We start from the raw sequence: 27,566 nt of genomic DNA on the forward strand, positions 1-27,566 counted from the left end.
TTATTTTTAGAGACAGGGTCTCCCACTCTGTTGCCCAGGATGGGTTCAAGCGATCCTCTCGCCTCAGCTTCCCGAGTAGCTGGGGCTACAGGTATACACCACCACTATCCGGCTAATTATTTTATTTTATTTTTTTGTTTTGCTTTTGTTGAGACAGAGTCTTACTCTGTCGCTCAGGCTGGAGTGCCGTGGTGTGATCTTGGCTCACTGCAAGCTCCACCTCCCGGGTTCACACCATTCTCCTGCCTCAGCCTCCAGAGTAGCTGGGACTACAGGCGCCCGCCACCTTGCCCGGCTAATTTTGCTGTATTTTTAATAGAGACGGGGTTTCACCATGCCAGCCAGGATGGTCTCGATCTCCTGACCTCATGATCTGCCTGCCTCGGCCTCCCAAAGTGCTAGGATTACAGGCGTGAGCCACTGCGCCCGGCCTAATTATTTTATTTTCTATGTGGCCCAGGCACGTCTTGAACTCCTGGCCTCAAGTGATCCTCTCAGCTTGGTCTTCCAAAGCGTTTAGATTACAGCGTAAGCCACCGTGCCTGGCCCCCACTGGTCTTAAAAGCTTGGAGAGGCCTTCATTTTAAAAAAGCATTTGTTAATAGCTTTAATGAATGCTTTTGTTGTCCAATAGCTAAGAACATTTGTTGACAAGTCCTTTCCCTGGTAAGAAAAATGGCAGTCACACTTAGCAAGGAGAGTCCATACTGAAAAGGCTGACTTTTGGCATTGGTGAGAATGATCCTGATCCATCCAGGTTAAATGAATATCAAATGTAATGATGCTGAGGAGGTATCACAATTCATTCAGGAAATCAGACAGTAAGGGTGTGAAGAGCCAGAAGACAGGGAGGCCTGAGTCTGGTCTTAGATTTGTCACTAATCAACCAGACATGTCATCTAACTTCCCTGGGCCTCAATGTCCTCATCTGTAAAATATTGGGGGATAAGGGGGTTTGGACCAGAAAATCTTTAAGAAACTTCCAGTAATAAAACTAGGTTGTGACTATGGAAAAATGTTTCCTTAAGATAATCAAGCCATACCTAGGTGGTGACACAGTGGGGGTGCTCTCTGTTCCACTTGGGACCCTGTGGGACCCCTTGCCACACCTCTCCCTCCTCCTCTGCTACCAGCAAATGAGGACAGGCCACTTACCAAGAGGGCACTGCTGAGCCCCATCAGCTGAGAAATTGCAGAATTCAGTGAGAAGTCCTCTGTGAAATGGGTGGTCACCTATTGGTAAAGATTCAATTATTCACTTATTTCAAAATGCTTTTAAGTTTTCCACAAAAAGACTAAATTATCAAAACAAAAAAAAAGGAAAATGAATTGGATGCAAAGATATTTATAAATATATCTACTATCTCAAATAATCGCTATGTTTCATCTGCGCAAATATTTTTAAAATTCAAAGTCAACACTGTTTCCACTGTTTAAGACTATTCTTCCACATATCTGGGATACTGTTGGTTCTCATAGTAGGTGTTTAGAAAAACAGTGCTAGCGGCTGGAGTGGTGGCTCACACCTGTAATCCTAGCACTTTGGAAGGCCGAGGTGGGTGGATTACTTGAGGTCAAGAGTTCGAGACCAGCCTGGCCAACACGGCAAAACTCCATTTCTACAAAAATACAAAAAATTAGCTGGGTGTGGTGGCGCATGCCTGTAATCCCAGCTACTCAGGAGGCTGAGGCAGAAGAATTGCTTGAACCTGGGAGGCGAGGTTGCAGTGAGCTGAGATTGCGCCATTGCACTCCAGCCTGGGCAACAGAGCGAGACTTCGTCTCAAAAACAACAACAACAACAACAAACAATGCTAGTAACATGAATAGGAGGCAGGACCCACTGATGGACAAACTCAACATAACAGAAAATAGGAGTAAAGGATGTCACTTCTGCTTGGTTATGTGGCTTTGCTTCACAGTGATGGTTTTTAGTCTACAGGATAAGGTTAATTTTACTTTTTTTTTTTTTTTTTTTTTTGAGACAGAGACTTGCTTTGTCGCCCAAGTTGGAGTGCAATGGCGCGATCTTGGCTCACTGCAACCTCTGCCTCTTAGGTTCAAGCGATTCTCCTGCCTCAGCCTCCCGAGTAGTTGGGACTACAGGTGCGTGCCACCATGCCAGGAGATTTTTTTGTATTTTTAGTAGAAATGGGGTTTTGCCGTGTTAGCCAGGATGGTCTCGATCTCCTGATCTTGTGATCTGCCCGCCTTGGCCTCCCAAAGTGCTGGGATTATCGGCGTGAGCCACTGGGCCCAGTCAATTTTACATTTTGAAATGTACAGTCAACATAAGAACATTAACACAACTTGTCAGCTTTTTCATATTTCTGTGCTTTTCTATTTTGACTACAGGCAAGAATACAGAAAAGTGACACATCTTTAAGGATGTTAAGAGTTTCCAACTTGTTGAAATAACCCAATTCTATTATCTGACAGAGTAAAAGAATTTGCCAAATCCAGGGAGAAAATATGTGGTATGAACTCAATCGCTCAGGCATCACTCAGACCCCTACATTCATTCAGGGAGCTCTGTTCCTCCATACAGAGAGGGTACAGAGGACAGAAATAAAGCGAAGAAGTGTCAACAAATGAGACCATGCTGGACCCAGGGCCATTTCAGGTTATACAAACCAGAGAGGCAAAAGCCTGCCATGCATCATTGTCTTCATTATCAGAGTGCAGATGAGTGATGCTGATTAACTTTATGTCTGAATCAGCATACTTTTTTTTTTTTTTAAAATCAGCTTAAGAAGAATTTGGGATATTAGATACCCATTATAATGACTCAGATTTGCAGAAGTTAACCCACAATAGTTCACATGGATATTGTGTAACAAAGTAACTGAGTGGGAAAGTCCTGGCTTTGTGGAGGACTGGGATTCTAATCTCTGCTCAGTTCCTCACTAGCTGCGTGACGTTAGGCGAGATATCTGGACCTCATCTCTGTCCCCATCTGTACAACGAGGAGGCTACAGAGGACAGTTTCTGAATGCCCCCGTCAACTCTAAAACTGTGTTTCTGTTAATGTAACACATGCGGTGTCATCCTGGATGGACAGGGTGATCCTGGATTTGGTTCTCTGCTTGGATGTGTTAAATGTGGAAACATGGAAAGTGGCAGCTTCCTGAGACCCAGCATGGACAAATATGAGACATCATCAGACAGCCATTTCCTGAGGGCCTCTCTTTGCATTAGAATGTATGCACTGGTGATCCACCTTGGTAAACTACCCAAAACAGCAGGGCCAATCACTCAAAGCAAGGACCACCATCGCCAGAAAGGAAGACCCACAGCGGCCCACCCCACGGCAGGGAGGACCACAAAGACCACAGGCAAAGGTTCCCAAAGAGTGCTTGGTTACCGAGTTAACCACTGGAACTGGGGAGTTTCTGACCTGAGCGATGATGGAGTTCTTGTACTCCCAGAGCTTCCTGGCCTCGGCTTTCTCCTTGTCACTCAGCAGCTGAGGCTGGGGAGCCTTCCCAGAAGCCCTGGCCTCAATAAACCTAGTTGTCAAGGCCCACAGTCGTTGTTGCCATCTCAGCACCCCAGGAAGAGCATCAGCTGAATTCAGCATCAGTAAATGAGAAAGAGAGAGTGCACAACATCAGGGTGATGGACTTGGTATAACTAAGCGGAGAAAAGCACCTGTGAATTGATGTGACACCTCACTGCACCCTAATGGATTCCTCTGAGGGCAGGCTGAAGGATCCTCCCTGGCTTTCAGTGTCTGAGAATTCAGACCAGGACCAATTCTATCTCATTTTAGCACCCAGATTCAGGGGACTAGATGGCAGGGCCACTCAAAGTGCCAGCCACCAACGGTCATGAGCTCAGAAGCTTGGTCAAGATGAGCCCTGGTGCCCTGCCACTTTGATTAAGCAAGCTTGCTGGGACAAAAATGCCATGGAGCTAACATGGTGCTTGGGAGACAGCGCTGACTCCTGCTGGTGCGAGCTCTTATTCTGTGGATAGCATGACCGTGCTTACAGCCACGCTGCTATAGAGTGTGAAGTGCGTTGACACTGTCCTTGCAGGTATGTGTGTTTTCCATATTTTACACAAGCTCATCCAATCCAGCTGCTGATCTGATCTTCTGGTAAAGCTGAATTGGCTTTACCTGGTGGCCCTGGGTTACACCAGTAGCCAAATTAGGGTCAGTCCAGGTCCCTGTACTCTCTGGCTACTAGGCTAGGCATCCTCAAGCCTGAATGCACAGCAGAACCTTCTGGGAGGCTTCTTAGAAAGATTCCTGGAGCCCGTCCCCTGGGTTAGGGGTGGGAGCCAGAACCTCCACCTGTCTGTGCTTTGCAAGCCCCCCAGTGATTCTGAGGCAGCCAGTTCCAGGACTGGCATCTGTGACCACTGCTCCAGACCACACTTCCCACTAGCCACAGTACATCAAAATAAAGTGATTTCTCCAATGACATGCATACTTCACACAAGGCTCAGGATTTCAGGCATCTGACTTCCTCTTCCCACAACAACACTTAGGGCAGATCACATGAAGTAAAAATGAATGACTGTTGGACAGGTTTATTGTAGAATAGCCAGATACTCAAGATTATTTTACTTCATGTCATTTTAGTGCTAAACAACTCTGGAGAGGCAAATCTCCCCCAAGCGGGGAGATGGAGGGTGCTGTGGGTGACTGAGAGGCCATAGGTGACACCAGGCCCAGGCCCCTCCAGGGGCTTTCTGGATTGGTGAGGGAGAATGACACTGTTCTAGAAAAAACCTTCCAGGGTACATCAAGTAAGAGGGAACTGGCCTCTTGGGACTATAGCAGGCCTAGGAGTAGCTCAGAAGCCAGTCTGTCTCTAAGGAAACCACTCTCAAAGCGTGGTCCTTGTAGAGGGTGCACCAGAATCACCGCTGAGCTTGTTCAAAGGCCACCTGCTGAGCCCCATTCTGGAGGCTGTGTCAGCAGGCATGGGCGGAGCACTGGAGTCTGCATCTGCAACATGTTTTCCACATGATTCTGAGGCTCGCTTACTTTTGTCAACACCCGTCTAAGAGTGGTGCAGGATGCTGGTCAAGCTGCTACTTGCTCTATGGAACTGATTCCTAGAATTCTCTACTACTGTCTTCAGCAAAGATATTTCCTTCCTCAAATTCCTTCAAAGTCCAGGGCAGATCACAAAGGAAGCAGGTCAGGAAGAGGAAGGTGACTTACTTTTCACATCCCACAAGATATCCTTCTCAGGAGGGGCGGCAAAAAGGATGTAGAGCCGAATCGTGTCGATCCCATACTGCTCCACAACTTCTTCTGGGTCCACCCCGTTGTGTTTGGACTTACTCATCTTCTCCCATGTCACCTCTAACTTCTCTTTTGTTTTTGCATGAACAGGAACGGAACCTAGATGCCAAAACAATCCATAGGTATGGTATGTGTGATTCTGAATTGCTTCTACAGAAATAGCGTCAATAAGAAAAAACTGGGTGAACGATGGAAAGTGTCCATTTGAAGAATCACACTAATTCACTTAACAAGCCGCTTTCTCTCCCTCTGTATTGTTATAAAAATATTTTTATTTTTAAATGAATGAGGCCCACCTTCCTCTCACAAACCTTCATGAACAAACAGTACAGTTATAATGGCCTGTACCAGCTTTTTCTGTAAAACAATTTCCCCCTTCACAAGTAAATTATTTATACACAAAAAAGGAAAGTAAAAAGTAATTTTGAAAAATTCATACACGTTGCTGTTTTCTTGATGGATCAAGGGTCTCTCATGCAAGTTGGCAGCCTGACCTGTCCCATGCATGCTGCAGTCACCAAAACATGATCTGGTACTCTCAGGGCATATGGAATTTACTTACCAGGCTCATGGTAAATGTGGTGGTCCCTTTGTGGTGCCAGCCACCCATACCCTGTTCTTTGGAACTGTCTCCTCCCCTACTCACATACCACTGGTCTAGATGGTGCTGATGGAAGAGGTCTTAAATGGCCACATTTGGATGATGTGACCTTGTTGCCAAGCCCTACTGGAGAGGACTAGTAAGGGCACCTGGCAAGGCTAAGCCTCTATCTCATGAATTGGAGCTAAGAGACACAGAAACTCTATTTCCATGTTGCTGAGCACTGGAACCATCCGGTCCTAAGGAGATGGGGCAAGATTTGCCACTGCATCTACCCAAGGTCACTTGTTAAATTGAAACTGCGGAGAGCAGAATCCAAGTCTAGCAGATGAAAGAGAACAGGGCAGAAGAATGGAGAGTAGCAGGAAGAACTAGGAACTAGAGAGCTGAGAAAGAGAAAAGGAAAAAGGAGTGGCTGGTGACATCCTATGGGCAGTAGGGCCTAGCTCTATTTCCTGCAACTGGGTTTGGGTGGATTTCTTTTCCTCCCAGCCAAATAATCTCTGACTCCAACAGCAACCAAACTAACAGGGGACCGATGTACAGACGTAAAAGCCAACTCCATGCTTCATGAGAGTTACATCCATGAAGGAGACAGAAACCTGCCCTTGCTGATCAAAGTATTCTCACCTAGTAGGCAAGACTACGTGTGAAGAGAAAAGATGTTCACAATACTGCCTGACCCCATGACAGCAGAGAAGAGGAGACTGAAGTCCTAGAGGTTTATCCAGGCTATGGTGAGACTCAGGGAACCACTGGCCCCCTCTACTCTGACCCAGGCTGTGTCTAGACCTTAAAACACTGTTGTGCAAATTAGGAAAAATGTATCTTTCTGGGCAAAGAAGTTGACCAGTTAGAAAAAGTCACCCTCTTTTGGCAGATGTGGCCCTGAAATGTATGACTTGACAAATGGCTGCATTTCAGGCCCTACTGAAATCAGAGCCTTGGCTTGGTTCTTTTGTGTAGTGCACAAACTGCACAGCTATACATGGGCAGCCTTGCCCCTTACAAAGAACACTTCACTAATTGTGAAGCTGAATTCTATGTGCACCTGAATTTAGCTCTTTCCCTCTGTCATCCATGCTGGAGAAACACTGCCAGTTCTGCTTCTCTAGCTTCTTTTTCTCCCACGGACCATTACAAACCTTGATATATTTTGCTTTGCTGAGGTAACTGCATCGACTGCTTCCCTAAATCCTGTCTCTAATGTTTGCCTGGAGAGGCTGCCTCCCATTTACAGGGTTGTTGCGTGACCTAATCTCATCCATTCTGTACTGGTTTTTCTAAATGTAATAGTCACAGTGCTGGGGGTTTCTCAAGCTGTCCCTATACATACCGCATATTTCCACCTGTTTTCTCTCTCTCTCTCTCTCTCTTTTTCTGAGACAGAGTCTTGCTCTGTTGCCCAGGCTGGAGTGCAGTGGCATGATCGTGGCTCACTGCAACCTCTACCTCCTGGGTTCAAGCGATTCTCCTGCCTCAGTCTCCTGAGTAGCTCCGATTACAGGCGCATGCCACCACACCTGGCTAATTTTTGTATTTTTAGTAGAGATGGGGTTTCGCCAAGTTAGCCAGGATGGTCTTGAACTCCTGACCTCAGGTGATCCGCCTGCCTTGGCCTCCCAAAGTGCTGGGATTACAGGCGTGAGCCACCGCGCCTCGCCCCTACCTGTTTTCTAACATGTCACATATTCCACGTGTGTGCTGGCTGCATGTGATGCATCCTCACCATGGAACCTGAAGATCTGGTGATCCTCAGGGTGAAAATGAAGGGTGAAGTGTAAAGGGTAAAGGGTGAAAATGCAGAGTGTAGGGAAAAGGCTTAGGACAGCTGGGACAGGAGGGAAGTTCAGGGGGTCACGGGGAGGTGTTTTACTGGGAAATGCTAAGAGGGGGCTGCTCTGGGGTGCTACGAGTAAACAGAGTGCTGCCCCCTAAGGTTCTGAAATATGCCACTAGACCATGTGGGGAGAAACACTGGGAGTACCCCAGTTCTGGAAGAATGTGTCTTGGGCCTGGGGGTTCTGTCCCTGAGGTGGGCTTTCCAAGATGGTCTGGGATAGGAGGTGATACCCCAATTGACTCTGTTACATACAAATGAAAACCCTGCCAGAAGCTGAGGTGGCACCTGGGCTCAAGGGGGCTGGGGCAGAGGAGCAGACGGCCAGTCCAGGACCAGGCTTCAGGGGGCGCAGGCCAAGAGGGAGCTAAGGCTTAGAGACCACACGGCCAGCAGGTCTCTCTCCCGCATCCTGCCCCACTCTAGAGGCAGATGCCTGCTTGCTCGGTAGCTTTCAGGCCTGGCCTTGGCTCTCTGGGAGTACCTGGATGGGACCGGACGGGCCATTCTTACCTGTGAGATCCACTTCCTCTCCCTGTAGATACTGTCCAGATGGTAGGCGGAATGTCTGCCCCTTGATAAGGCCTTGAGCCAGCAGCTTATGAAAAGGCTCCCTGAGGAAAGATAACAGGAAAAGGAAACAGGAGGAGTGGGACATGAAGCATTGAGAAAACAGCAACACAGACCTTACCTTGGATGGGCAGAAGTAGCTGCGCCTCATAAAAGCAGGTGAGCTGACCGAGGCCACTTATAAACCCAGCTTAAACAAATGGCTCTTTAGAAATAAGCGATGAGAAAATAAATTCAGGCCGCGTGTGGTGGCTCACACCTGTAATTCCAGCACTTTGGGAGGCTGAGGCGGGCGGATCACCTGAGATCAGGAGTTTGAGACGGCCTGGCTAACATGGTGAAACTCCGAATCTACTAAAAACAAAACAAAAAAAATTAGCTGGGCATGTTGGTGGGTGCCTGTAATCCCAGCTACTTGGGAGGTTGAGGCATGAGAATCGCTTGAACCACGGAGGTAGAGGTTGTAGTGAGCTGAGACGTGCCACTGCACTCCAGTCTGGACGACAAGAATGAAACTCTGTCTCAAAAAAAAAAAAAAAAAAAAAAAAAAAAGAAAAGAAAATCAAATTTGTAGGTATTACCTACAGGTCTATTTTATATTATGGTGAAGTGGAAAGAGCCCTAGGCCTCAGATTTGGCAGCCCTGGATTCAAAGTCTCAGTTCTGCTTCTCAGCGAATTCTGTGAGCCAAGGCAAGTCACTTACTTGTGCTGAGTATCAGTTTGCTTACCTATATAATGGGGGTTAAAAAAAACCTGCCTTGGCTAGGTGCGGTGGCTCATGCCTGTAGTCTCAGCCCTTTGGGAGGCCAAGGTGGGCAGATCACGAGATCAGGAGTTTGAGACCAGCCTGGCCAACATAGTGAAAGCCCTCTCTATTACTCAGGAGGCTGAGGTAGGAGAATAGCATGAACCTGGGAGGCAGAGGTTGCAGTGAGCCGAGATTGTGCCATTGAACTCCAGCCCGGGCCACAGTGCGAGACTCTGTCTCAAAAAAACAAAACAAAACAAAACAAAAACCTGCCTCAAAGTGTAGTCAGGAAGATTAAATAAAATGACTTCATAAAAGTACTTGTAAATTTTTCTTTCTTTTTTTTTTGAAATGGAGTCTTACTCTGTTGCCCAGGCTGGAGTGCAATGGCGCAATCTCGGCTCACTACAACCTCCGCCTCCCAGATGCAAGCGATTCTCCTGCCTTAGCTTCCTGAGTAGCTGGGATTACAGATGCCCACCACTACGTCCAGCTAATTTTTGTATTTTTTAGAGACAGGGTTTCACCAAGTTGGCCAGGATGGTCTCAAACTCCTCACCTCAGGTGATCTGCCGGCCTCGGCCTCCCAAAGTACCGGGATTACAGGTGTGAGCCACCCCGCCTGGCCTAAAAAAAGTTTTAAACCATACAAGTCATACATGAATATAAACCTTCTGTTCAAATCCAAACACTACCACTCCTTTCTAGGCCTATGTCCTTTCAGGAGGCAGTTGTTATTAATAGTTTGTAAATTAATAGTTGGTAAATATCCCTGGTAAAGTCTGGAGACATTTTTCAATGCCTTTGTATACATAAATGTATACCTACCCACATACGGGTTTTATAGATTTTTTGGGATTTATATAAGTGGGATTATACGTTCTGTATACTTTATGGTATTTCACTTAATGATATGAGTGGATTTCTCCATAGCAGTTCATATAGATCTATCTCACTTTTAAAAAAGTTACCTAGTGTTCTGAAATATGAATTGATTATAACTTATTTATAGTGCCTGTTTTTAAAAAGCAGTTTTAGTTATATCCTTACTGGGTAAATAGTGACATATAAACTTTTTCTCATAAGAGGACAAAAACAGGTTGACCTTCATACTGAAATTATTGCAAATTTGCAGTTGTTTGTTCTTAAGAATCTGCCTGATTCAATTTTGAGGCATTTCAGCAAGACATATTCCAAACTCAAAGAATGATTCATGGAGACATCTGCTGATAACACACATTATTTCACGTTCAGGGCACCAGGTAGGAGCAGTCATTTCCTGGAGATCCAGTGATATTCTCCTCAAACATCACCAGTACATGGCTTTGGTTGCTCAAGATAAATTTTTAAAGGTGTTTTTAGGACAAAAATTAGGAGGGAATGATCTGGATTCAAAGATAAAGACAGGTAGGATAATCAAAATCAGCAGCATTGGCCAGGTGCAGTGGCTCATGCTTATAATCCTAGCACTTTGGGAAGCTGAGGCGGGCGGATTGCCTGAGCTCAGGATTTCGAGTCTGGCCTGGGCAACACGGTGAAACCCTGTCTCTACTGAAATACAAAGAGATGGCCAGGTGTGGTGGCTCCCACCTGTAGTCCCAGCTGCTCTGGAGGCTGAGGCAGGAGAGTTGCTTGAGTCTGGGAGGCAGAGGTTGCAGTGAGCCAAGGTCGCACCACTGCACTCCAGCCTGGGCGACAGAGCGAGACTCTGTCTCAAAACAAAACAAAACAAACAAAAAAATCAGCATTAAGCCTCAAGAAGGGGCTGGGAATCCACTGGGAATCCAAGGAATCCTGTTCTCTGGTCTTGCATTTTATCAAGTGGCACAACACTGCCACCTTTTGAGAACAGACAGAATTGCAACCTGTGAAAATCTGACTAAAACCAGCTGCAGCTTCTCCTGCCTCGTCTATAACTTTTTTTTTAAGGTAAACTGTTAAAGTATAGCATACATACTGAAAAGTGTGAGTCCTAGGGGTATAATGATGAATTTTCACAACATAAAACACACTTGTGTAATTGGCATTCAGCACAATTAGCAGAATGTAAAATCAACCTTCCGCCGCCCGCTTCCAGGCACTGTCTCCTCACTATGGGCCCCTATAGCCTGACTGCGAACACTATCGTTTCATTGGCCTGTTTCTAACCCACCTGTAACCATTTCTGAGTGAGTGCTCTCAGGGGATGTCCACAGGGGAGGCTTTCCCCAGAATTGGCAGGCAGGCCCTCAGCAGTACACCCACACCAAGGCCTGCTGGTTACATGAATACATCCTAACATCTGAAAGCTCCCAACAATGCAACTTGCTAGTCGAAGCTCTTCTGGACTGTCTGTCTTCTCCGAGGGTTGCAGTGCAGCAGGGGCCATCTCAGATGGATCATCTAGAGCAGGGATGGCAAAACCTAGTCAACTAACCCCAGTGCCCTCGCCTACAACCACCCAGACGCCATTCATCGACAGCAGCACTGCTGGTGCTCAGAATGAGTCTCAGAATTCTTCTTTGTACCATATAATCAGAAAGCACAGAGTTATTATGTGAAATGTATTGCTTATTTCTTCGGTGAGTATTTCTTGAGTGCCTGCTATGTGCCTGGCACTGAGCTAGGCACTGGGGATATAATCTGGGCAAAGCAATCCCTGCCCGTGGGGAGCCAGCCTGTTGACGATCACTGAACCAAACCAATGCCTGACAACTCTCAGCTGTGAGGAAGGAAAAGCGTGTAGTCATATTTGAAGAGCTCCTCCTCCCAATCAAGTCCAAATTCCTCCACGCAGCCATCCAGGACTTCTCCCCATCCCCTGCCACTCCCTCTGCTCTTTCAAATGTTGCCCACACGTGCTTCCATGTCTTTACTCACGCCATTTCCCAAACTGTTATCAAAACTCTAGTCCTCCTTCCTGGCTCAACTCAAATGCCACCTCCACTAAGAAGGTATCACCTGGTCAGAGTTAGAATGAGTTGCTTTTTCCTTCCTGACGCATCCTGTGTAGGGCCTGTATTGTATCTAGCAGCTATGACATTTTATTGTGTATTCAGATAAGCTGCTTACCTTTCTCCTGTGAGGAGGAGGAATTTTTTTTTTTTTTTTTTTGAGACACGGTCTTGTTCTGTCACCTAGGCTGGGGTGCACTGCAGCCTCAGTCTCCTGGGCTCAAGTGATATTCCCACCTCAGCCCCCGCAAGCAGCTGGAACCACAGGTGCGCACTACCATACCCAGCTAATTTTTCGTATTTTTGGTAGACATGAGGTCTCACTATGTTGCCCAGGCTGGTCTTGAACTCCTGAGCTCATGCAATCCTCCTACTTTGGCCTCCCAAAATGCTGGGATTACAGGCATGAGCCACTGCTCCTGGCCTTGAAAATCCTTGAAGGCCACTCTCAGTCTCCAGTTCCTAATAGATGCTCAGTAATGTTAATTGCCTTGGACTCAATCAGGCTTGTTTTAGTGAATGAATAAACCTACCAGCAGGAGGGGTGGGGGATAATGTGGGTGGGACAAAGTGGAGGCAAGAGAGGAGGGAAGAAAGAAATGAGTGAAGGGGGCACTGGATGCTATACTTTCCAGCTAGCACCACCACCTTTTTGCAGGGAGGGGTGCATTGAAAGATCCCAAGCAGCCGAAGCAAGAGAATGAGAGCAGGGGAATGCCCTGATGAGTGCTCACATGGAATGTCCCAGTGGGGAAAGGGGCGCTTCCCAGCTCCCAGAAGCCTGCTCATTCCCAAGTGTTTTCCCTCCACTCTTCCAGGGAGCTAGGGAATGGGCCACAGGGCTTTGGGAATCTGATCTTCACTCTCTTGGCTGAAGCTGGCCATGTCTACTCTCGTGCGTAGTTTAGCTCTGAATGAGTCACACTTTATTCATTCAACATGTATTTACATGACAATTGGGTACACAGCACACTGGGCAATTAATTGGAGAGCTTACAATAAGAACAGGCAGCCCAAGACATGCTCATAAATAACCATCAACACTACAAGAAAGACATACCAAATGTGATATGGAGGTGCAAGGTGCACAGGAATGAAGGACAAAGGATGTTAAGGGCCCTATTGGACTTGGAACCCAAGCCTGCTGAAGCACAGATCACATCACATTGCCAAGTTCATTATTCAGATTCACAATTGGGGTAATGTGTTTCCCTTTTGTTCACTCATTCATTCACTCAGCAGATGGTACTTGGGAACAGACTTGTGTATGCAGCTGAGTTATTCATTCATCATACTGACTGTGCACAGCAGGGGCCTTTATACGTGAGTGGAAAATCTGCAACTCTAAACCACTAACAAACCCTTCTGACTCAGGACCATCAAATGCGGGAGTATTACGCAGGGCCTCTGCCTTGAAGAAGGCCCTGGATTTATCTGAGTCAGCTTTCTTCCTACTCCTTCGGCACATCCCTGGAGGTAGATCATGCTTGCTCGCACTGAAGCACAGCTATATGTAAGCACAATGATGAAAACTAGGGGGAGATCGTCACAATTTATTCATTAGTTTAGACTGCCCTAATTCAGAAATTGCAACAACTGATAGCTGCTGGGCATTGAAGGCCACATTTGTCCCACTTGGAAGAAGGAAAGATGGGAGGGAGGGAGGGAGGGAAGAGAAGGGAGAGAGGGAAGGTAGGGAGGGAGGAGAGGGAGGGAGGGAGGTAAGGAGTTGCTAATTATTAGGATAAACAAGGAAATTCAGAACATTGGCCATTTTAAGTGCTCTTTAAAAAATCACTACATACAAAGAATGTGCTAATTACAATATGAGCAAAGAATATCAGGGCATATCAGAGCCCCACCTACTTGTTGCAGATGACATTTCCCTACTCATGAAGCCCCAGATAGCCTGCTGCCCGCTCCCCTGACCTGGTGGGAGAGTGGCCTGCCAGGCTGCAGATCTTTGAAGGCCATGGATCTCTGAAAATGGTCTCCAAATTGGACTTTTCATTAAATCAGACTACGTTTACCTTCCTCTTCTTCCTTGTTCTGTGCCCAGGGCTATCATGTCACATAATTAGCTTAGTTTCCAAGTATTAGCCATGGCTCATTCTTAAAATATCACCATTCCCATATCCTAGCACAGAAGGAGGTGCTACTAATACAGCAGGACCCAAGTAAAGCTTCTCTTCCCTTGCTGTTCCTTTTCCCAGTAGCCCCGTTTCTGGCATGATCAGAGAAACAGAGAAGGAAGCTCTGTGGATGGGGGCTTGCTGTGCTCTCCACGGTCAGCAGGCAGCCTGCCCTCCGCATGGGAGCTACCTGAGCAGCTGCTTGCTTTCTGTTGATTCCAAACTGAAGGGAGAAATTCAGTTTGGGGAATTTAGTGTCTAAGTTGCATTACAGAGCTACAACCAAAAGTGACAAGCTTCCATGTTTACAGCAGTCTCCCACAAAGGGAGAGAAAAGGCTTCCTGATCTCATTCAGTGAAGATGGGCCACGACGTGTTCCCACGCTCTAATGTGCCCCCTCTCTTTCAACCTGATGCTAATCACCAGAAGGAGGGAAGCTGAAAGCTGATCCTACCCCACAATCCCAAGCACAGCAGGAGGCTCAGCGCATTTTCCTTCTTCAGAATATATACCATATTGTAAATGATAAAGTTACATAATCATTATAAAAAATCTGGAAAAAATCAGAAGTACATTGGGCTCACCACCCAGAGATAGCTAGTGTTAACATGTTGGCATGAGTTTTTCTAGTCTTTTCTCTTGCTTTGAGTATGTGTATATATGTGCATGTATATATAAAGACAAAGATAACCAAGCTGTATCTTGCTTTTTCTCTTTCTCATTACTTCAGATGAATTTCTCCATGTTATTAAACATTCTTTGTAATTTAATTGAAAGTGTTGTATAAGTGTGCTCCATGTAGATGGATTATACTTTATTTACCCTGTCTCAGCATTTTGGGGCATTTAGATTGTATCCAAATTTTTAGCTACTTGAAATAACACTTACATGAACATCTTGGTGCATAAGTTTGCATTTCTGATTATTTCCTTAGGATAGATTTTTAGCAGTGCAATTAGGCATCCAAAAAATGAATATTTTTAAGGCTCTCACTATGTATTGCCAAACTGCTTTTCAGAAAGATTGTTCCAAGCTACTTCCTGCAATATATGAGAGTGCTGCTCTTATGCTAGCTTCCTTACTACATGGAAGATGGCATCTCACTGCTGAATAATTTATATTTGCCAGTGAGGGAATTTTTTTTTTTTTTAAATCATAGAAATGGGGTCTTGCTGTGTTTGTTGCCCAGGCTGGTCTTGAACTCCTGCACTCAAATGATCTTCCTGTCTTGGCATCCCAAAGTGTTGGGATTACAGGTGTGAGCCATCGTGCTGGGCCAGAAACATTTTATAGTGTAAGATGTTTATTGGTTATTTTATAGTGTGATAAAATGTTTATTAATCATTTGGATATCTTCTTTTTTGGGCTTCCTGCTTACATTAATTCCTGGTTAATCATTAACTTGGTATTTCAGACCACACAACTAAGGCACCTGCTGTCCTGTGTGGTGGCACACTCAACTTGGAGGCCAGCCTCTTATGTATGATAAGGAGACTTTAAGTTCGAACTGCAAGCCTTAACTTGCAGGTGATGAAAAAAAAAGTCCACGACTCTTAGAAAACAGGAAAGATAATTAGATATACATAAATCTTTGCTGTCTGTATTTGAAGAAATTAGAATCAGAGTGAAAAGGGTGCTCAGAGATAACTGAGTTCCTAACATATGAGACCACTGAGACCCAAAGGAGTTCAGCTTCTTGTCCACACAGCTAATCAGGGGCATCACTGAACACAGACAGAGGTCTTTGGATTCCTGTTCTAGAGCTGCTACTTGAGACAAGGGCTGAGGGTCTCAGAAATGTTAAACTAAAATGCAATAGCTGTACTATCATCTCAAATAGCCTCCTGAAATGACAATGTCATTCAAAAGGAATACAGAAATAGACTAGGAAATTCCAATTTATGCAGATTTCAGAAACATGTATGTGGTTGACAGGTCTTAATTTTTCCTCCCAGCCCAGCTTGATAAAGTTGTTTGGAGGCTCTCAAAAATTCTGATTGTAGAATTCCAAATTACTCATCGCAGAAAGTGGGTGACTTTCATTTCATGTGTGGTTGACTGGTTTACCAAAACACCTTTAAGAAAGAGGTAATGCACCGGGAGAGTTTTCAGAGGCTGTTGCTGCCCTGATGTGCTCCAGCAAGAGTAATGCTGACAGCAGCACTGAGAAACAGTTAAGATGACTTTCTGTACCTTCCGCAAAGGTCAGCCTTCTCAGTACTTAAAATAAGTCTCTTTTGGAGGAGGAAAGCATGGAATGGAATCTTGAACAGAATTTAAAAACAGATTCAAAAAAACAAAACTCCATAGGTCTATTTCAATTTACACCATATAGTTAGTTCCTTATTGTTGATGGTAAAGCAAAATCGAGGTGTTACCTGGAGGCTCTGCAAATTGGCAATGCATTTGAGTAAAAACAAAGTCATACTTGAAACTGCACTTTAAAATTATATCACAATGCTGCAAACCTTTTTTCCTGCTTGAATATAGTCTTAAACCACTGTAAAGAAATCACAAAAATAGCCAGACCCTGTCCTACACCTTAGGATACTTGGCCACTGAATAATTTACTGATTGAGTACCTCTAGAAAAAATCATTCAGAAACTGGCAGAAATATGCTCTACTGTTAAGGGGCTAGAAATCACTTACATATAGTCTTTGTTTCCAGACCTACATAAGAAGGAGTTATTCCCCCCAACTTTTTTTTTTGGAGACAGTGTCTTATTTGTTGTTTCGGCTGGAATGCAGTGGCAATCATGGCTCGCTGCAGCCTCGAACTCCTGGACTCAGGTAATTCTGCTGCCTCAGACTCCCAAGTAGCTGGGACTAAAAGTGTGCACCACCACACCTGGCTCATTAAATTTATTTATTTATTTTATTTTATTTTTTACAGATGGAGTCTTACTATGTTGCCTATGCTGGTCTCAAACTCCTGGCTGAAGGTGATCCTTCCTTCCGCCTCGGTCTTCCAAAGTGCTGGGATTACAAGTGTGAACCACCATGCCTGGCCTGAGATGTTTCTCAAGTTGTATTTGGTCTTTAAACTTAAGTTCTCATCAATGCTCCCTAGCCCATGGAGGACATTTCCTTTGTGTTTTGTTTTGTTTTGTTTTGTTTTGTTTTGGAAACAGGGTATTGCTATGTTGCCCAGGCTGGAATTAAGCTTCTGGGCTCAAGTGATCCTCCCGCCTCAGCCTCAATCTCAGCTTCTGGAGTAGCTAAGAACATAGGTGTGCACAACTGCACACACTGGAGAACATTTCCTTTGAAGAACATAAACTTTTATCTGTTTCAAGCGATTAAACTCAATTTCTTTTCTTTTTTTAAAATTTTTAGACAGAGTCTTGCTCTGTTGCCCAAGCTGGAGTGCAATGGCACGATCTTGGCTCACTGCAGCCTCTGCCTCCCAGGTTCAAGCAATTCTTGTGCCTCAGCCTCCCTAGTAGCTGGGGCTACACGCACATGCCACCATGCTCAGATAATTTTTGTGTTTTTAGTAGAAATGGGGTTTCACCACATTGGCCAGGCTGGTCTCTAACTCCTGACCTCAAGCGATCCACCCACCTTGGCCTCCCAAAGTGCTGGGATTACAGGCGTAAGTTACCACATTCAACCTAAACTCAAGTTCCAGAAGGAAAGAAGAAAGAAAGAAAGAAAAAAGAAAGAGAGAGAGAGAGAGAGAGAGAGAGAGAGAGAGAGAGAAAGNCAAGTTCCAGAAGGAAAGAAGAAAGAAAGAAAGAAAAAAGAAAGAGAGAGAGAGAGAGAGAGAGAGAGACAGAAAGAAAGAGAAAGAAAGAAAGAAAGAAAGAAAGAAAGAAAGAAAGAAAGAAAGAAAGAAAGAAAGAAAGAAAGAAAGAAAGAAAGGATTTCACTAAAAATGTGTAATATCCATGAGACCATGACAGTAACAGGACACAATTCCCATTGTCAATGACAATCTTTATCTAGTTAGGTAAATTAGTTTCCAGACATAAGAAATGCAAGGCAGAATTGGTAAATTCTAGAACCTAAAGTACAAACATTTTAACAAATTTATTTACATGAGGAGTAATGCTGTTAATGTTTTTAGTGTCCTTCTGATGCAGACCAGTTTATTTTTATACATGAAGGTCTCTGGAACTGATGAGAATAAATTTATTTTAAGCTTTTAATTTAGACCCTAAATTAGTTTTCTGTACAGTAGACTTCTTTTAATCCATGCATGCATGTGCAGAGTCAGCCATCTGGTCCGAGGGTTAGGTGAAGGGAAGGAGCTTTCAATGTGCTTCATTTTAATGAAAATGGGTTTCTGTCTGCATTACAGAAGTTTTAAAAGTAATATTTTTCTGTCTATCAAAATTTTAAAGACACATATTTTTTGACCCAGAATTCCCCAGTGTTAGGACTTGAGCCTACAGAGATGCTCCCAATTATTTGCTAAGCATATCAATAAAGAGGGTCACTGGACTTTAAAAAAAATAGTAATTGGAAGAATAGGTGACTGCTTACATAAATTATGGTATGTCCAAATGAGGGAATACTAAGCCTACATTAAAAAGAATGTGCTATTTGTTTGTGCTGATATGGAAAGACCACCAAGCTATATTATTAAGTCAAAGAAGCAAAGGATATGTATGCAATATAAGCAACATTTAAAATGAGTATATCAATAAAAACACATGTGGGGATAGGCAAAATATTTTCCTGGAAGAAATAAAAAGAAACCTAAAAGTTGAGGAAAGGGCTAAAGAGTGGCGTGCAGGGAGGGAGACAACAATGTTCACTTTCTGTGTAGTTACAAAATGGTTTAGACATGTATTACTTTTTTTTTTTAATTGTCAACATAGGTTATCTGGATAGGGAAATAATCAGATATTTCCCCTTTCTTCTCTGTAATTAAAAAATATTCTAAAGAATGTTGTAGTAAACAGAAAAACAACATAACAACAACTGAAAAAAAAAAAATCCAGCAATTATGCTTCTGGTAATACAGCAGACAAGAGAGCCTGAATTATTGTCCTGATGCAAAACAAGTGACAAAGTTAGTTGGAATGTAAAATACATTGAGCTGGCAAAACAAAACCAAACCCAACTTAGGAAAACATAGTTCCTGAAGCCAGCGTCTAACCTGGGCATATCTATAGAACCCCTGTGATCATAAATGTTTGTGCATGGCGTGGTACACAAAAGATGGGACACGAAACCTAAAGCCTAAGCAACTTTGGGAGTCTAGAAGATCTCAAGACAGGAATCATCAATGAACTAGAAATCATCAATGAACTAGAAATAAACCTGTGGTTAGAAGAGACAAACAAGGAAACTCGCCTATCTTGACCATGGTAATGTGTAGGAGGAAAGAAAAGTATTTCTCCTGAGAATCTGTAGACAGAAGTTGACCCTCATGTGGGTTTGGGACTGTATTCATATTACCTATATGGTCCTAAAAACCTCAAGCAGAAAATTCAATTTAAAGTGGTCTTGGATTGGTAGCATCTCCAGGCAACAGGGAGACGCTAACACAAAATCACCTCTAGCAGAGAGGTTCCAAAGAGTTCCTATTTAAAAAAAAAAAGGTTCAAGAAATATAAGGTCAGTTAAAACACCCCTTGCACTCCATCCCCCAAAGAACTAGGCATCATGAGTGAGAAGAGCAGAAACAACAAATGACTAAACAGACCCATAATGACGTTAAAGAATTATCAGACAATATAATAGTATGTTTAATCTATTTTAGAAAATAAAGACTTAAAAGATAGCAAGAAAATACTATAAAAATAAAGGAAAATTTAAAAACCTAGAACTTCTAGAAATGAAGAATAATTAAAATAAAAAACTCAAAGAATGGGTTAATCAGCAGATGGAGACAGAGCGACAATTAGAAACTGGAAGATAGCTATAAAGAAACTGGCCGGGCACAGTGGCTCATGCCTGTAATCCCAGCACTTTGGGAGGCCAAGGCAGGTGGATCACTTGAGGTTAGGAGTTCGAGACCAGCCTGACCAACACTGTGAAACCCCATCTCTACTAAAAATACAAAAATGAGCCGGGCGTGCTTGTGGGCGCCTGTAGTCCCAGAATAATGATCCTATCAACAGGCCCTGGAATATATGACAACTTGGTTTATGATGGAGAGGGCACTACAGATCAATGGGGAAAAGGATGAACTATTCCATTAAGAGTACTGACACACCGAAAGCAATAGCCATAAAGGAAAGATTATTAATTTTTACTACATTAAATTAAGAGTTTCTGTTCATCAAAAGATGCCATAAAAACAAGACAAGCCAAGAACTAGAAAAAACTACCTGTAATACATATAACTGAAAAAGGATTAGTATCAAGAATATTTAAAGAACCCTTTACAAATCAATAAAAGAGAAATGATCTAGAAAAAATAAAAGCATAAGATACAAACAGGGATTTGATCACAGAGATTCATAAACCTATGAAATATGATAAACTTTATTAAGAAATCAACTAGTCAACAATAACTTAATTAAACATATAAAAATAACTAAAAGAGTATAACTGGATTTTGTAACACAAAGGATAAATGCTTCGAGGGATGGATACCCAATATTCCATGATGTGATTACTATAAATTACATGCCTGTACCAAAATATCTCATGTACCCCATAAGTATACACCTACTATGTACCTGCAAAAATCAAAAATCAAAAAATTAAAAAAAAATCGATGTCTTGAAATTCAAATTTAACTCACAATGTGACCCATTATATACCCACTGGTTTGATGAAATTTAAAAGTTGGATAGTACAAAATGTTGATGACGATGTAGAGAGATTGGAACCCTCATTTCCACTAGTGGGAGTATAGGCTTAGGTAATCACTACGGAAAATAGTTTGGTGTTTCTCAAGACAGTTGAACATGTGCATATCCTACAATCGAGGAATTCTACTCTTAGGTACGCATTTTAAAGAAATGGTGACGCGTATGTCAGGAACCATGTGCAAGAAGGTTCATAGCAGTTTTGTTCACAATTGCACAAAACAGTCTGACCACCATCAATGGTGGTATGATACATAAACTGAGTTCTATATTGGAAGTTTCATTCCATATAATGGAATATCTTGCAGCAGTGAAACAGGAAGAAATATAACTTCATCCGTCAGCACTGCCGAATCTCAAAAAACTGCTGAGTGAGGAAAGCAAGACAGAATACCTGAAATATAATCCTACCTATGTAAAGTTCAAACACAGGGAAACCAGACAATACATAGTTTAAAAATACATGCAGAAATGATACATTTATAAAGAAAAGGAAGAAAGTGAGGAATTAAAAACCCAGGATCGGTATTAGCTAGGGGCAAGGTAGTGGGCATAGAAGAGAGATACATAATAGGAGGGGGCACCTTAGAGATTCTAAGGTACCTATAACACTCTGTTTCTTAAACTGAGGAGTGGGGCATGTATGTTCATATATAAAAATTACATATTTAATGTATTGTACAATTCTTTAAATGCATTAAATATGTAATTTTTATATATGATACATTTCATGGGAAAAAGCACACACACATTTTTCTGGCCATTATTAGGAAAGGGTTACAATAGGCCAACAGGAAAAGAATTTACTGATGTTTTTACAATGTGATTCTCTATTTCAAATCCACTCTATACATTTTTCAGAGGGATGCATCAAGGTGGGATTCAGCCAAGCTTAGGAACAGAGCTGACACAGAAGGACTGGGTGATAAGCATGACCTCACACGGGATGCTATAAAACATTATGGGCCACTCCTCTCTGCATCACAGGTACAATTCTTAATTACTTAACTCAGTTAAACAGAGAAGCACAGAAGGCTAGGTTCTATGCAAGCCAGCAACATCACTTGCCAGAACTGATTAAGCAATATAAATGGACCTCAAATGGTTAAGGTTGACAACAACCTCTAAAGCATACTAGATAACTAGTATTACTCTACTACATGCATTTACCTTGCTTCAGAAGAACTGACACCTGCTTAAAGTTGCTATTCATGCAGCTGAATTCTTTTGCAAAGCAGTATGAATGCTTACCTATGTTTAACCATTTTCTGATCATGGCAAAAATGACTAAAGAATCTTGCATAGAACAAGTGCATGACAGCATGTTCTTTCCCTCCAATGTACAAATCCACAGGCATCCAGTAATCGGCCACTGCTGTGTTAAAGGGGCTGTAAAAAAGAGATAGGGACATTTTTTAAAAACCTGCTTTGCCACAATTGTGTAAATTAAACAGACCTACTGTAACACGCATATGCCCTGAAATGAACTGTATCAGGGAATAACAATGATTTTCTTTTTAAAATATAAGAGAAGGCCGGGCATGGTGGCTCATGCCTGTCATCCCAGCACTTTGGGAGGCCAAGGCAGGTGGATCAGCTGAGGTCAGGAGTTTGAGACCAGCCTGCCCAACATGGCAAAACCCCGTCTCTACTAAAAATACAAAAATTAGCTAGGTGTGGTGGTGGCCACCTGTAATCCCAACTACTTAGGAGGCTGAGGCAAGAGAATCGCTTGAACCCGGGAGGCGGAGGTTGCAGTGAACCAAGATTGTGCCACTGCACTCCAGCCTGGGCAGCAGAGCAAGACTCTGTCTCAAAAATGAAACAAACAAACAAACAAAATATATATATATGAGAAAAGCTTATATATTAAAAAAGAAAAAAGTCAGATGTGTTAATTTATGAAATTTTAAAAATGGTTACAGAAGATATTACTTATATATTTCAACAAAAGCAATTTGCATATAAAATGAGGACAAGAGGAAAACATACCAGCAAAACAAGGCACCTTGCTACAATGTACCTTGAATATCCAGATTCACTTTAGTTTTTATTATTATGATTACAAAGTTGAGACTTCGGATTTCCTACCAATAGAGGGCAATGTGGTATTTACAATGAAGATTAACATGTAGATACTAAATGCTTATTTTATTTATTAATTTACTTTCACATTTAAACATTTTTTTTCCTTTATTAAAGATAGGGTCTTGCTCGGTCACCTAGGCTGGATACAGTGGCATAGTTATAGTTCACTGCATCCTCCAACTCCTAGGCTCAAGCGATCCTCCAGCTTCAACCTCCCAAGAATCTAGGACTACAGACACACATCACTATGCCCAGCTAATTTTTTCTTTTCTTTTTTTTTTTTTTTCTTTTTGAGATGGAGTCTTGCTGTTACCCAGGCTGGGGTGCAGGGGTGTGATCTCGGCTCACTGCAACCTCCGCCTCCAGGGTTCAAGTTATTCTTGTGCCTCAGTCTCCTGAGTAGCTGGGATTACAGGTGCCTGCCACCACACCCGGCTAATTTTTACATTTTTAGTAGAGATGGGGTTCTGCCATGTTGGCCAGGCTGGTCTCGAACTCCTGACCTCAGGTGATCTGCCCACCTCGGCCTCCCAAAGTGCTGGGACTACAGGCGTGAGCCACTGCACCTGGCCGTCTGCTAATTTTTTAAAAACATTTTTTGTGGAGACAAGGTCTTGCTATGTTCAGTCCAGGCTGGTCTCGAACTCCTGGCCTCAAGTGATCTTCCTGCCTTGGCCTCCCAAAATTACGGGATTACAGGTGTAAGCCACTGTGCCTCAGCTGTAAATATTTATTTTAAAACAGAAAATTGATTTTGTTTTTTAAAGCAGCCTGAAAATATAGTCAGCAAGAGCCTGTATATTGCTTAATGAATGCAATGCAAGCATATTTAGGGTGAATTATCATAAAATAGCCCAATAACTCTCTCTCACTTAATAGTACTCAACAGATACTTTTTGGCCAACAGATACTAATAGAAAGGCTTTCTCATACTCTCGGGTCCCAATGGACACTGTAGAGGAAAGGAAATGCCATTTCCATTTTCTGGCTGGGACCCTCACAGGGAGGGGCAGCACTGGCTGGCGACAGACCTCTGTGTTGCCAAGGTAATACTGTCCCTTGAGGTCAGCCAATCAAGCAAACCTTTGCCTTTGGAGGGCTTCGAATATTTGTGAATTGGTTCCCTGACACCTCAAGCCACCTTTTTCCCCAGGATGGACTTGGCTGGCTTCAGCTCTGAGGCTAGAAGAGTCTGGCCACCACCACATATTTGCATTTTAATATAGTTTGGTGTTCTCCAGTCACTGTACCAGAATTCTGATAAAATTTTTAAAAATCACTTTTTTGCTTTGTGAAAAATAGTTCCCTAAAGAAATTCAACTGCCAATCCAGGCGACAGAAAAGAAAGGGAAGTGAAGGATGGTATTTGGCCAGAAAACAAGTTTGGGATATATTAAGGAGTGAAATGTTGAAAGTAGCTACAGCTTGGATTTATGATCCACTCAGGAAACCACCCCAGGAAGAACTCGCGCCCAGGCTGAAGCTAACCACAGTGTGCCATGAGGGAAATGAAGTGCTCACTGCTGTTCACAGGCTGTGACGGTCTCAGGATGTCTCTCCCGCCAGTTACTTGGAGTCTTTCTCATCTACGTGAAGGCTTTCCTTTGAAGCACTCAGAGAAAATAAAGAGCCTGACCCCACTTGCATTCTAAGCCAGTTATTACTACATGAAATGCACCAATGGCCCCTTATAGAGGAAAGGCCCTGAAGGGGAGCCCCTCTATGGGCCAGAGAAGGCCATGCTGGTGGTTCCCAGCCACAATCGTCACCTTGCACCCTTCCTGCCTTTGCAGGGTATCTTTCACTCAGTATCCCCCTCATTTCTTTTTTCTTCTCTTTTTTATTTTTTTTGAGAGGAAGTCTCACTCTGTTGCCCAGGCTGGAGTGCATTGGCGCGATCTTGGCTCACTGCAACCTCTGCCTCCCCGGTTCAAGTGATTCTTCTGTCTCAGCCTTCTAAGTAGCTGGGATTACAGGCTCGCCACCATGCCCAGCTAATTTTTGTATTTTTGGTAGAGACAGGGTTTTGCCATGTTAGTCAGACTGGTCTCCAACTCCTGACCTCAGGTAATCCACCTCCTCAGCCTCCCAAAGTGCTGGGATTACAGGCGTGAGCCACCATGACGACAAGGATCCCCTTCATATCTGATATGAACTCAAATTACAGAATCACAACACTGCAGGTTGAAATTCTGGCAAGGTGAGGGCAGGAGTATCTGTCTCACTAGAAATATGTTATTTTAGAACTACGAAGAATGGGGGGCATATTTTATATGTAGGGAACAGGGTTCCAGAATGTTTCTGCCATGGACAAGAGCAATCAGGCAAGGCCCTTTTAAGCACAATGCTGTTTTTTTCCTGGGCTCTGGAAGAGTTTCTTTCAGCTCTCATTCTCTCTCTTTACAAGGCTACCTACTGTTCTCTTTCCCTTAATTTTTTTTTTTTTTTGGGTGGGCAGGGGCGGGGGCAGGGTTCAAAGAAACACATGAATACAGCTGAAAAATCAAATGGTACTGAAAGATTTATAATGAAAAACAGTGGTCTCCAGCCCCAATTCTTTCCTTGCCTCAGGCCTGTCTCTTAGCCACTTTTAATTCTTTTGGTTGTTTCTCCTGGCAATTATTGAAAAAAAAAAACAAAAAACCATGCTTATACTCTTTATTGATTTATCAATTTAGGAAATGATCTATTGACTCTGTGGTAAGAGGTGAGGCTTCTTAGCTCTCTCACCTCCCCACCTGCTACTTTCTCTGTAGAGTTACATCATTCTTTTCAGTTAAATAAATAACATTACATCTTTACAATCATACAAATGCAGTTCACTGCAAGGAGAGTATTACAGTAGCATTTCCTTCCTCTTTCTGTTTTGTATTTGTGTTGTACTTCGGATTTACTTGGCTATGAATAATCTAACTTAATGATGTAGCACTCTCCCTTTAAGAGAGCCTGTTCCGAGGTGCACAGTTGACTGACAGCTTCCAGCTGCTGCATCTGTGGACCCACTCTGGTGTGTTCCTGCCAGCCTATGTTGCTCTCGCAGGCTGCTCTCAGGAGAGTAGAGGGAGGGGCTGGAACCGAGACATTTTAGCCTGACTGAAGACTCTAATGGACTAGCTTTGCTCCGGGCTTCCCACTGGCCAGGTCGAGGTTTTCTCAGAGTTGCGCTGTGAACTGAGGCTCCTCCATCTGATCCTCCTTCCTTTCCCTTCTCCTTTCACACCTGTCATAGGCCTTCGTGGTCTAAGAGCACTCTCTGCCCACTCCTCCTCTTCTCCCCTTTAATCCGCACAGGCATTTCCCCCAAGAAATCTCTTGCATGTCTAATTCTATCTTGGTCTCTGCTTCTGGGAGGAGCTATACTGACACGTGCTCAAGGACGTCAGCAAGGACGTTTTACCTGTGCGAATTGTGAGGGTCAGTGTATCTGAAGTAGTACCAAGCAGAATCAACAAAGGTATCCATCGTGTCTGTCTCTCTCTTGGCTGCTCCCTTGCACCTAAGAAAGAAATGAAATTCATCATTTGGTTTCTTTTTACATTTTAATGCAGTTTTCCACCAGCTTTTGAGAGAGCTATAACAATAAGTATGAATTTAAAATGTCATAAGAATAAAGCCACAGGCTGGGCGCAGTGGCTCAAGCTTTTAATCCCAGCACTTTGGGAGTCTGAGGGGGGCGGATCACAAGGTCAAGAGATTGAGACCATACTGGCCAACATGGTGAAATCCCATCTCTATTAAAAATATGAAAAATTAGCTGGGTGTGGTGGCGTGTGCCTGTAGTCCCAGCCAGTCAGGAGGCTAAGGTAGGATAATCTCTTGAACCCGGGAGGCAGAAGTTGCAGTGAGCCAAGATCGTGCCACTGCACTCCAGCCCGGCGACAGAGCAAGATTCCATCTCACAAAAAAAAAAGAATAAAGCCACATATGAAAAGACAATTCAGGGAAAGCTCTTTTTATATTGTATAGTATGTGATGTCTTAAAGAAATTTATAAATAAAAGTTTCAATTTTCAACAATTAAAAGCCTTATTTTCCACTTCTCTGAATTTAACCTGGTAGAAAGCCTCACCACCCAAAAGGACAAGACAGGATTAGGTATCTCTTTTGTGCATTAACTTCTGTTCCAGGCATGTCAAGATTGCCTTCGCCAATGTCTACTTTATGATGCTTGTGAAGCCAATCAATGCATGAAGAGAAATGAGAACCAAACATAGGGAGATGTGTGGAAAATCAACTTGGATTTTTCTTCTACTTCTGTTCTGGGGTGACAGGTGCAGAAATCTACCAGGATGACCTGAGGAAGACAAACCACCTTGGAAGCCCCAAAGGCAATGGTTGCTGGAGCCAGCTCATGCCAGCCTGTGAGAATCAATTGTCAGCATCTCTTTATACCACTGTGACAAAAGATGGCAAGTTGGTAGCTTGAAACTGGCCCTGATGGGAGTATGTACATCACAAAAACTGGCAAATGCTAGGAATCAGGACCCCCCTCCAAGGCTAATTACATTATCTACCGCCAGACCACTGCCTAAAGATAGGTTCCTTATGTTAGAGTGAAAAAAGCCCTGGTGCTCAAGACAGAGAATAAAGTGAGATCCTTGATATGTGAAGGGTTGAA

General features: G+C 43.4%; 1 protein-coding gene across 2 annotated transcripts in view; it reads right to left on the reverse strand.

Annotated features, from left to right (window-relative positions):
- Positions 1–27,566, reverse strand: part of LARS2 (leucyl-tRNA synthetase 2, mitochondrial) — a 160,333-nt gene that overhangs the window by 27,158 nt on the left and 105,609 nt on the right. For both annotated transcript variants that reach the window (XM_025376588.1, XM_025376589.1), the window contains 6 exons: positions 26,347–26,445; positions 22,113–22,250; positions 8,218–8,318; positions 5,180–5,362; positions 3,398–3,567; positions 1,156–1,233 (listed from right to left, as the gene is read on the reverse strand). In XM_025376588.1, the coding sequence (XP_025232373.1) occupies positions 1,156–1,233; positions 3,398–3,567; positions 5,180–5,362; positions 8,218–8,318; positions 22,113–22,250; positions 26,347–26,445 (769 nt within the window). The remainder of the gene's footprint in view (positions 1–1,155; positions 1,234–3,397; positions 3,568–5,179; positions 5,363–8,217; positions 8,319–22,112; positions 22,251–26,346; positions 26,446–27,566) is intronic.

This window comes from Theropithecus gelada, chromosome 2, assembly GCF_003255815.1.
Source record: "Theropithecus gelada isolate Dixy chromosome 2, Tgel_1.0, whole genome shotgun sequence".
In the NCBI taxonomy this organism is placed as follows: domain Eukaryota; kingdom Metazoa; phylum Chordata; class Mammalia; order Primates; family Cercopithecidae; genus Theropithecus; species Theropithecus gelada.